Source organism: Alosa pseudoharengus, unplaced genomic scaffold (genome assembly GCF_046254945.1).
Source record: "Alosa pseudoharengus isolate Yale_2024_CS ecotype anadromous, Long Island Sound unplaced genomic scaffold, YU_APseudo_1.1 YU_APseudo_1.1_scf_23, whole genome shotgun sequence".
NCBI lineage: Eukaryota > Metazoa > Chordata > Actinopteri > Clupeiformes > Clupeidae > Alosa > Alosa pseudoharengus.
This window is the reverse complement of record NW_027468685.1, coordinates 29,524,090-29,534,716: the sequence shown is the minus strand read 5'-3', so window position 1 is coordinate 29,534,716 and position 10,627 is coordinate 29,524,090. Positions and strand designations below refer to the sequence as shown.

Sequence of the window (10,627 nt, the reverse complement as noted above, 5' to 3'; positions counted from 1 at the left end):
TAGATTAAGTGGCTGCATAAGAAAGGTGGGGGAGGATTGGGATTGGGGGGGGGGGGGGGCACCAACAAGGAGCACCCAAGAGCAACAGGGGCAAGGAAAAACTCCCTTACCAAGGAAGAAACCTTGGGCAGATCCACGGCTCAAGGGGCTAACCCAACTGCCAGGGGTCTTGGTGTGTGTGTTGGGGGGATGACAGGGGAGACGGGATAGTGTGCTGTGTATGTGGGGAGAGGGCAGTGTGCAATATGTGTGTTGGAGAAGCTTCCTGATGAAAGAACTTTAAGCCCATTATTGAGACCATCTCTGAGGAAAGGTGAGATTTTGATACAGCAAGAGTGAAGATATTGATGATTTCAACATGCTTTTCATTTGATTGGCAAAAAAGTAGAATGTGTTATTGCCATCTACAGGAACTTTTGTTCTTTTTTAGCAGACAAAGATTGACTGAAATGTTACGGAATATTTTATGTCTACACATACAGTAGTGTAGCCTACCCAAGCTACAGTATACATGATTGCTTCTAGGCCACCGCATGTGACAAGCCCTTTAAATGGCCGTTTTCTCTCCTGCCTGCCTATTTTGAACGCTCCTCTAGTTTCTCTCTATTTACTCACTGAAACTGAACGTTAGATCTTTCATGTGAGGACACTCATTTTAATATATTTTATTTTCGAGGGCTTTTGAGATCTGGAGTTATTACCTTACAGTAAAATTAATTATTATTTGTCTACTACACGTTTCCCATGCACACATGAGAGTTTTTGTGAGGGCTCCTTTGTTAATATTTGGGAAACTGCGATCAAGGGGCTGCGACCGCACAGCCTACTGTAGGTTGCTGAAGTGCCGCGAGGGTTCAGCAAATGAACTTCAGAAACAATGGGCCTCATTCACCAATATCTTCCTAAGAATTTTCTCAACTGTGTTCTTAAGAAGGTCCTACGAAAACTCTTAAGCAGATTCACAAAGGTGTTCTTGAACCTCAGAATTGTTTGCAGTTTTGTTCTTATCATGATGAATACCATTTCTTCCTAAAGGTGCGATTTGTAGGATTGTTACAGAATGTTCTGTAGGCCAAAATCAAAACACTGGTGAACGTTCTCAAGACTACCAGACGCGAGCCTCTTCTGGGTTGCCAGATGTAATGAAGACTTAGCTAACGTTAGTTGACCTGCAATCAAGCATTTTGGACGATATATTGTCACAAGCTGGCAGAATAGGCAAAACATTTTTTGCGAGACAGAGACTGAGTTTGCTGCTGATATTCTGGGGATAGGCTACAACATAGCCAATGTACTGTACGACTTTAGCCTTTTAATATATTTGCTGCATTGGATCAGTCTTTCTAGAACAGGCAAGGGATTTCTAGCCTCACGTCAGCAGCGCTGCATCACCCATATAGCCTACATTAAAACAACCAGCGGATGGTGGGTGGGTGCGGTTTTGAAAATTGGTCAAAAAACTTTGGTGCTGATGGATGGCTGATGGATGATAAGTTTTGCTATGCAGTTATGGTTGAAATAATAGCCCATCAGTGCATCTCTAGTGTGTGTGCCTCTCTCTCGCTCAGAGGGGAGGGGGAGGCTGAGGGGTCGATCAAGCATGGATTCTAAACTCTGTGGTGGATAGGATCAACAATTAGGTGTTAATTAATATTACTACGCTAGGTCGAAGTACTCCCAGTGCTATTGCGCCACACATTGTAGTTCTCCTGTTTATTCGCTTGGAAAATCGCCACGTTTCATTTTGTGTGACCGTAGACATTTTTATCAACTACTCGTGCAACTGTATTTAAGTCGGGAAAACGTGGATATTTTTGATTACTTCTACGTCTTTTCTTTCCGCTGTCATCATAGGTAAAATTAAATCCAAAATGTACCCACACACCAGACTTATGTGACACTGGCACATCCTCCAACTCCGGGCTGCCTTCGTTATCTCTCCCACTTCCCATTTCTATACGTGACCCGCAGCACTCTACACCTCCTCACACGAAAGGGGAAAAAACTGTCCGAGGTCACACCGTACGATACACACATGCCCCGAACCGAATGGTTCAGATTTTTTCCATGAACCGTCCCACCGCTAGTGACTACATGGGGCATGCTAATGGCTCTGTATATGAAGAAGGAACCTGAGCTGAACCGAGTTGGGCCTGGGTGTGGTTGTCTGACAGGTGGGGCTCACCTTGGTGATCTGGGTGGTGGTAGTGGTGCTGATGGTCTCCGAGGTGATGGTTTGCGCACTCAAAAGCATCCCAGAATCCCTCTCTGCCACCGCATCTGTTGTTGACTTCAAGAGGGGAGTGAAATGGAATGCAGTGTAATCAGCAACAAGGAGCCAATTGGAGGTCAAAAGGTCAAATACACTACATTTCCCACAGTCCTCCACTCAGAGCTCAATCGATATTTCGGATATTAACGGGAACTGCCTCCATGCTACAGAAACCAGCATGACGAGACTGACTTTGGACGAGATCTGACCCTAATCGGGTCAGTTAATAACTGTAAGTCACATAGCACAGTCGCATCGTAAGACAACCTGGTGAAAATTAACAGCTGTCAAAATTAGTCTGTCCTTTCCTGAACAGAATAACTGATAATGCAAAAAGTTGTTGTGTAAAAGTTGTTTTACAATTGAATGCCAGGTTTTGACAGCTGTTCATTTTCACAGAGTTGTCAAGACATTGTCATCACACTCATCAGAGGAATACATCTGGAGAGAACCACAGAAAAATGAACAACATTTGGATTTTCTGAAATTACCCAAATGCCTTCTTCGGAAGGTGGTCTCAAAGGAGGATTGAAAGGAAGATGGAAATTTGAAAGGTTGGGTTCTAAACTCTTGAAAAACCCGTACGTACACACCGCCACCGACTTCAGCTTCCATAGAAGCTCTGGTCGCTCTGTCAAGGACGCTTGTCAAAAAAGTACAGGGAAGCTTTGGACGCTTTGGCCGCTCTGACGTGACAGCATTTTATGCTCCATCATGTTCTATCTTAATACTTCCGTCTATTCGATTGGTTGCTGGTCGTTGGACGCTGAACCGCATCATAGCTCATTACCATAAAGTTGACTGACTTTGAACTTTCTGCTTGACGCTCAAGTCGCTCAAGACGCCCAAAACGCGATGCCGACGAATTTGACGCTTCTGGCAGCTGAGAGAAGCTGGCTTCCATTGAAAATGAATGACTTCCTGACTCTTTGGAAGCTCAAGTCGGTGGCGGTGTGTACGTACAGTAAAGGTATAGCCTTGTTGCGTTTGCTTCTTGAGTGCTTCAGGTCCACAATTTCAATGAGTTGTCTCCAGACTGTGTTCTTAAGTCATGTAATACTTAAGGTACTCTTGGTCCCATGAGACTAGAATCTACCATCGACTAAGACCAGATTCCTTATCAGTAAATACGACTACAATTTCTAGCATGCCCCTCACCTGCGCAGCTTCGTATGTAATGGTCTTAGTTTCAGTATGCACGATGGGGACCTCTTTGGTGGCCACCTCCCTGCAGAGGGAGTTGGTGACATCAGAGATGGTGATTGTCTGAGTCTTCACCACAGGGGACTGCGAGAGAGGAGTCAGGAAAGCTAAGTGAGAGGAGCCATCTTGTTTTACTTTTGTAGTCCCCCACCCTCTCCACCCACCTTTGTCTTACGTCAGAGCCAGGAGGTCACTGATCACATCCCTCCTGATGGCTAACTTAACAATATTATCATAAACCTTTCCGAGGGGTACTTAAGGCAAGCAATCAGTGAGATATGCTATAGGTGAAAAACAATGCTGAGCTCTCATAAATGGCTTTAATATTTTGGCAAAAACTTACAGACATAAGGGAATACTTACTCCATAAAACCTTCTGCAATAAAGCACTCTCCTTTCATTATTCCCATTTTGTTTAAGAGAGTGGCAAGGAAATGGATGCCAGTTGTGTGCGGTTACTTTTCTCTCCTTCCGTCCTTCCCTCCCTCCCCCTCTCCCCTAGGTAAACGCTTGAAAGGTTTTGAAAAATAAACAGAAAATAAATCTTTACCCCATAGCAAAGGTAGAAAAGGTAATTTACTAACGCCAAAAATTACCAATGTACAAACTATGTCCAAACAACAACATGAGTGACTACTGAGTCTTGATGATAGGCCTAATCTTCCCTCTCCCCAGGGATAGGACTGTGTCTGACACTGCAAAGGGTTTCGGAGAGGGGGGGTTATTAGTGTGTGTGTGAGTGTGTAAGTGCGTGTGTAGGGGGGGATCTCTCAGGGTGCAGGCATCCACATCAAGCCTCTAGGCCTCCCCACTGGCACCCCCTCATCAGGCAATTACTAGCGCTCTCCCCCACTCACTCTCCGCCTTAGATATGCAGATTATGCAAATTCACAGCCGTTATAAATCACTTTCATTTCTTCAATTTTCTTTTTTCTCTCTGCAGCTTTTTTTTTTAATTTTTATCTTTTCATCTCTGGGCGTGGAGCCAAGAGGGAGTGAAATTTGATTTGGGCACGTTCTGACACCCCCAAGTCAATAGACGTGATATTTTCAGTGGCTCCAGATATTACGGAGCGAGAGGAAGAGGAGAACTGAGGGGCGAGACAGCCGCTGTGCCACTGGACGTCTGTTTTCACTGCTGAGAGACTCTCTCCCCGGGCTTGTCTGTGAGGCAGCGTGCTTAATTAGAAGGCCCGGAAGGTTCTTTGCCTCTCGCGGAGCGGTTTTCGTCCCAAAAAAAACAAGGGGTGCAGCACACACTAGAATGCAATGCTGCAATTCTGATAGGATTTCTAATTAGGGAATGGGTGAAGGGAATGCAGAGACAGGCTCTGATTATACAACAGTAGAGTAAGGTATGCGCAGTAACGAATTTGGATTTCAGATCTAACAGTCGAAACAAATAAACACAGAGAAACTTTTTATGGCCTAACGTTACAATGTATTGTGTTATTTTCTGAAGAAGGAGGAAGAGTGAAGACCTAGTGATTAGTGAAGACCAATTGAGTGCACCAGAAAAAAAATACACACTCTGTCTGACAGCTTGAAAAAGGCAAAACAAAAGAAACAAACGAGAAAAATCAGTGGAATTGACAGCATAGTGGACCTGATGCTTGAAGCTTGACAGGACCTGCAGCCATTCCCAGAACTGAGGCATTTCAGAGAGCAATTTCACACTGACCGCCCTACATCCTCACGCTTCACCCGGACTAGACAGATCAATTGCACCTGTTCTGTACTTGCTGGGCTGAGGAGACTTGGTGGCCTTTGGCAATAGTCACACCAACCATTTCATGATGTCCAAACAAAAGGGGTCATGCTAAAGGGCCTATGCTACGTCAAAGTTAAGGCCACTAGTGATCAGGTCACGTCTTTTCCCAAGGTGGACAATTATCTTCAGGCGTTGCCTGAACACACACCATGGAGGAAAGTAGGTAGAAAGCTTCACTTCTTTTTTTCCAGTTTATTTGTAGAGCCTTGTGACTCTTATTCAGCATAAGACAGCAGAAATGGACTGGAAACAAGTGGGAGAGAGATGGGACAAGGATGTGAGGGAGGGGGACCACTGCAGGCTGGAACTGAACCCAGGTCCTCAAGGGCACTCAGCTCTGAATGTAGCATGGATGCTGCCTCTTACGCCACAGTACTCCCCCCGAGAGAGTTTACTTCTATGGTTTGCACCAAATAATAAGGGCAAATAGAGACACAAAATGTTGTTTTGGATTAATTCTTATCTCCCACTGAGGGGCAGGAAAGAAATAACTGACAGCTCCAAAATGTGTATTACCCTAGCATCACAATTCAGACCCATCTCTCTCTCACTCACATAGAGCTTTAAAAAGAGCTTTAAAAAGCTAAATACCAGTGGAAGAGATCCTCAAAAGTGCTTCTAATATTGTAGGTATTCTAAGTGAGTAAACAAATAGTATGTGTATACAAGTGTTTTGGACTTTATTTTCAAACAGCAGACTGAATCCTAGTGAGGCTTCGCAGTATAATCCTCAAATTCACCATCCCTGAACGCTAGATTCTCATTCATATGTATCTGTCTAAATAGCTTATGGCAAACAACTAGAAAGCCATTTGCAAGTCTGTCTGTGTGTGTCTGTGTGTGTGTGTGACTATGTGTGTACTGTATGCATTTGAGTGTGTGTGTGTGTGTGTGTGTGCATTAGTGTGTGTACACATTGCACGTTGCACTGCAGAGTGCATATCTGTGTTGACAGCTGACATCACCACCCCCGAAGTAAACTCATACAGCCTAAGCCGTTTACAACCCTTATTTGTTTTTTTTGTCTTGGTTTCACCCAACTTCATGATTCCCACTTCACACGTTGTGTACAATGTGTTCCAGCGAGTATAATTTATTCCAAAGCTCCATCCTTTCTCTGTCCTTTCTTCTCTCTCTCTCCTACTCTCTCCCTCTCACTCTGTTATTCACTATAGTGACACAGCGGATTGTAACAACCCGCAATGCAAACTGAAAGCAAGTTGAAAGAACGGGGCTAAGTGGCACTAATACAGTTGGGCACTGGTCAGTGACAGGCATTGGCCAGTGTTAAACTACAGGAAAACAAGTAAACAGGTAACCAGGTACATCAGAGGCAGGTTTAAGGCCATTCAAGTCCAACAGGAAAACAATTACAGTGTAACTCAAGTAAGCATTTGTGGTTTTTCTTTTTCTTTTTGTTGGTTCTTTTAGAAGAGTGGGTCCTAAAGGGGCAGCCTTGTCCATGCCTGAACCTAAAACACAGTGGTCATGCAGTTGAGTGCAGCAGTAGCTCTATTCTGTGAGTGGGTGAGACAATGTCCCTGTCATCAGCTGGCTCTGGGAAGCATCGGTTCAGTTACGTGGCCAGTGTGGCCTCCCTGATCTGGCCCAAATCAGGCCCAAATCTGTTTCTGCTTCTGTCAACACAGTCTTTGATATTTATGCGATTCTATGATGTGTGTGTGTCATGCTACTGACACAGTTCTGGTATGGCCTATAAAGACAACAATTTTCCTGCTGCCAAAGAATCCACTTGGAAAAAGGAAGAGAGCATAATTTGCGTGATCATTGTTTTTTCCCCCCATATAGTCAAACTCTTTTGGTCAAATTATCCAGTGAAGAAAATAGTCTATTCTTTGTAAAATAGTTCAAAAATATCCTGATAAAGAGGTGCTCTCTGCAACTCCATAGATGAGCTAGTCAGAGGCGTTGGGAGAAATATCCCAGCAGATTGTCCTCAGCCGTCCCCAATGTAAGTCTGTGTGCATTAGGAAGAGTCCTGGTAAGTGATGATCCTTGGGTGAGAGATGTGAGATGTGGAGACAAACCCAGAACTGTTCTAATTGGCTTTGGAAATGAAGGAGGAGGGCTAAAAGTGACTCTGATTGGCTCTGGGAGTCTGGTAATGGAGGAAGCGGTTTGACAGTGGCCTCTGATTGGCTGCTTTGAGTGTCATAGAAAGATGAGCCACCACATGGTGAGGGCCATCACCATCAGGCCAGACAACAAGAAGGAAACATTTGGCTGCTGTAGCATCATGGGATACAGCAGACAAGGAGAGACACGCCTCTCCTCCTCCCCGTCAGGCACTGGGATTGACACCCTGATGGTGTGTCGCCTTGACAACAGCTCCTCCTCACTGTCGTCTTCGTAATAATACCCATCGTCATCATAGCCATCATCGTAGTCATCATCGTCGTAATCACTGTCATCCTCATAATCTTCCTCATCCTCCTTCTCAACCTCCACCAGCTCGTGGGGAAGAGGTGGCCCACCTGGGGCAGGTCCCCACCTGACCCTTACCTGCTCTCCGCCCCTCGGCAACAAGCCGCGCCTCCCTCGCTGCGCCCAGCAACGGGAGACCAAGAGAGACAGAGAGACAATGAACAGACGTGGAGAGAGACAGATGGAATGATGGAAGGTGAGAGGAGGAGGAGAAAGAGAAGAAAGTGGGAGGGTATGGGAGAGTAGGAGGAGAGAGGGAGAGTATGGGAGAGTAGGAGGAGGTGTGGAGAGGTCTTGTAAAGCTTGCAATGTAAAGCCTCCCTAAAAAAAAGTGTTTAATCAGTTAGTGTTTGAACTCCAGCTCCAGGCTTGGGTGTGTGTGTGTATGTGTGTGTGTTGGGGGGGCAGTTCTTTTGAATGAGGAAGGGACAACTGTTGTGAGTGGCAGGACCAGACCGAACCCCCCACTCCACTACTCCCCCACCTGTTTCAGCAGCAGTACAGCGCAGCCCAGCCTAGCGCAGCTCAGCTCTGGGGACGTTTTTATGGCACATTCAACTATAACAGAACACCCTGGCAAAGGCATCTTCTTCTGGCAGACTGAGCCTGTAGTGCAAACCCAATTGGCAGTGCAACGTCTTTTAACACCGAGGGGAAAGAAATGCCATAAAAACCCACTGGGTTTGGGCTGGCCCGACCACTGGGTAAGGCTTCTTCTCATCTCTGATACATCCACATCTGATGATGCAGCTGGTCTGGATCTGGATTACAGTTGGTTTGGATCTGGATTACAGTTGATTTCAATCTGGATTACAAATTGGTTTGGATCTGATTTGAATTTGGATTACAGATTGTTTGGATCTGGTTTGAATCTGGTCTAGATCTGGATTACAGTTGGTTTGGATCTGATTTGAATTTGGATCGAAGATTGTTTGGATCTGGTCTAGATCTGGATTACAGTTGGTTTGGATCTGATTTGGAGCTGGATTACAACTGGTATGAAATGGTGTAAGTCTCACAATATCAGTCAATGTGTTTTTTGGGCAGTAAACTACTTAAGGTAAGATCCTTAGTTAGCGTGTGTGTTCTTATGTGTATAATGTGCTCTTCTGTTTAGCCATAATGGGCGCTTCTTTAAATATTTCAAGAGTGCAAAGACAAGAAAGGGAACTAGTGAATGTTTGGGGTTGTTGGCTGTGTGTTCATCCGTATTATCTTCATCATACAGTATAAGACTGGTGACTTTTCCAGGTGTGCATGTGTGCTCAAGTGTGACTGTGCCAGTAACAACACCGTACACCTGCCAAGTAATGGCATGTGTGTGTGTGAGTGTGTATGTTGATTAAAATCTGAAAATTCATACTAAAGTCTGTGTGTTTATATACAATACCAGTCAAAAGTTTGGGGGCACTTAGAAATTTCCATTCCACCCCATTATAGAAAGAATACCAGCTGAGATCAGTTGCATTGTTTTTTTATTCAGGACAGCAGTTTTCAGATTACATTATGTGCTTACATAATTGCAAAAGGGTTCTCAACTGTTGGCTGATGGCTGATCTTTAATGCAATATCTACATTGCCCATTATCAGCAACCATTCATCCAATGTTCCAAAGGCACATCTGTTTACTAATCTGATATCATTTTTAAAAGGCTAACTGAGAGAACATTGGAGAACTCTTTTGCAATTATGTAAGCACATAATGTAATCTGACAAACTGCTGCCCTGATTAAAAAAACAATGCAACTGATCTCAGCTGGTATTCTGTCTATAATGGAGTGGAATGGACATTTCTAAGTGACCCCAAACTTTTGCCCGGTAGTGTATGGATGAGGGAGCATGTTCCTGTGTGCGATGTGATGAGGGACATGGTCTCAGGTCTGTGAGTGGAACTGTGTTTTAAAAGTCTCAATGACTGATGCCCGAGAGGGCGGGGCCTTTCCAGAATCTTCCTCACACACCACAGCAGTTGGGGAGGGGGGCCAAGGGGGCGAGCATGGAAGTGACTGAGAGACAGGACGGGACTTAGATTAGAAGAAGAAGAGGAAGGAGAAGAATAGGAGGAAGAAGGAGTAGAAGAAGGAGAAGAAGGAGAAGAAGAATAGGAGGAAGAAGGAGTAGAAGAAGGAGAAGAAGGAGAAGAAGAAGAACAACAGGAGAGATTGAGGAGAGAGATTGAGGAAGTGGAAGGCAAAGAGAAGGTCAAAAAGAGTGAAGAGAGAATTAAGAGGGGGGGAGAGGAACATAAAACATTGAGACAACCAGTGGAAGGACAAGACGTAGGGAGAGAAAAAAGGGGGACAGACAATGACATGAAAAGGAGGACCAGGGGTCAGTTTTGGTTGTTTTTCTCCCTCCGTTCCTTCATTCATATTTTCAAAACTTTTCTTTTCAGTCTTAGTTTTTTGTTCTTTTCCAGTATGATCATTTGATCATAGTCATTGATTGTTAATAATAATAATGCATGCAGATTCGCTTTGTGATTAAAAACAAACAAAATAAACTTAACAGTTACAATATTAAATAAATAAATTGAGCCATGCGATTGGCAGATGAAGCAGAGGATCCAAGCTGGCAGCAGCCATTTAGAGAGCAGAAACAGCAGAAGGGGAGCGGGCTCTTATCTCAGGGGTGCATTCTGTATGGACAGCCAGGCCAGGCAGTACAGCTCAATGGGGATGTGGTGCTGCCTTGAGTGATGTCTGTCCAAGCCATGGCCAAGCCTCCAAACCCGCCAACCAACCATACACACTATGGCGCCCTCCATTCTTTATAGCCATAAAGAAACACCACACACGTTTGGATCTCTGGTTGGGTTGCCAGATAGTAGCTGACTCTGCGCCGGATCTGGCCCTGATCTGATGAGAGTATGACCCCTCGTTTAGGCCATGGGGCTGTGCTGTGAAGTGAGGTTACTGGCTTATCCAGGTAACTGC

The 10,627-nt window shown here is 44.8% G+C and overlaps 1 protein-coding gene across 5 annotated transcripts in view; it reads right to left on the bottom strand.

The window, feature by feature from the left end:
- The window catches only part of epb41a (erythrocyte membrane protein band 4.1a), a 70,197-nt gene that overhangs the window by 9,973 nt on the left and 49,597 nt on the right, over positions 1-10,627 (bottom strand). For 4 of the 5 annotated variants that reach the window (XM_076302258.1, XM_076302256.1, XM_076302259.1 and 1 more), the window contains exons 14-15: positions 3,431-3,559; positions 2,186-2,290 (exon numbers count right to left, since the gene is read on the bottom strand). In XM_076302258.1, the coding sequence (XP_076158373.1) occupies positions 2,186-2,290; positions 3,431-3,559 (234 nt within the window). The remainder of the gene's footprint in view (positions 1-2,185; positions 2,291-3,430; positions 3,560-10,627) is intronic. The other variant, XM_076302260.1, reaches the window with a different exon arrangement.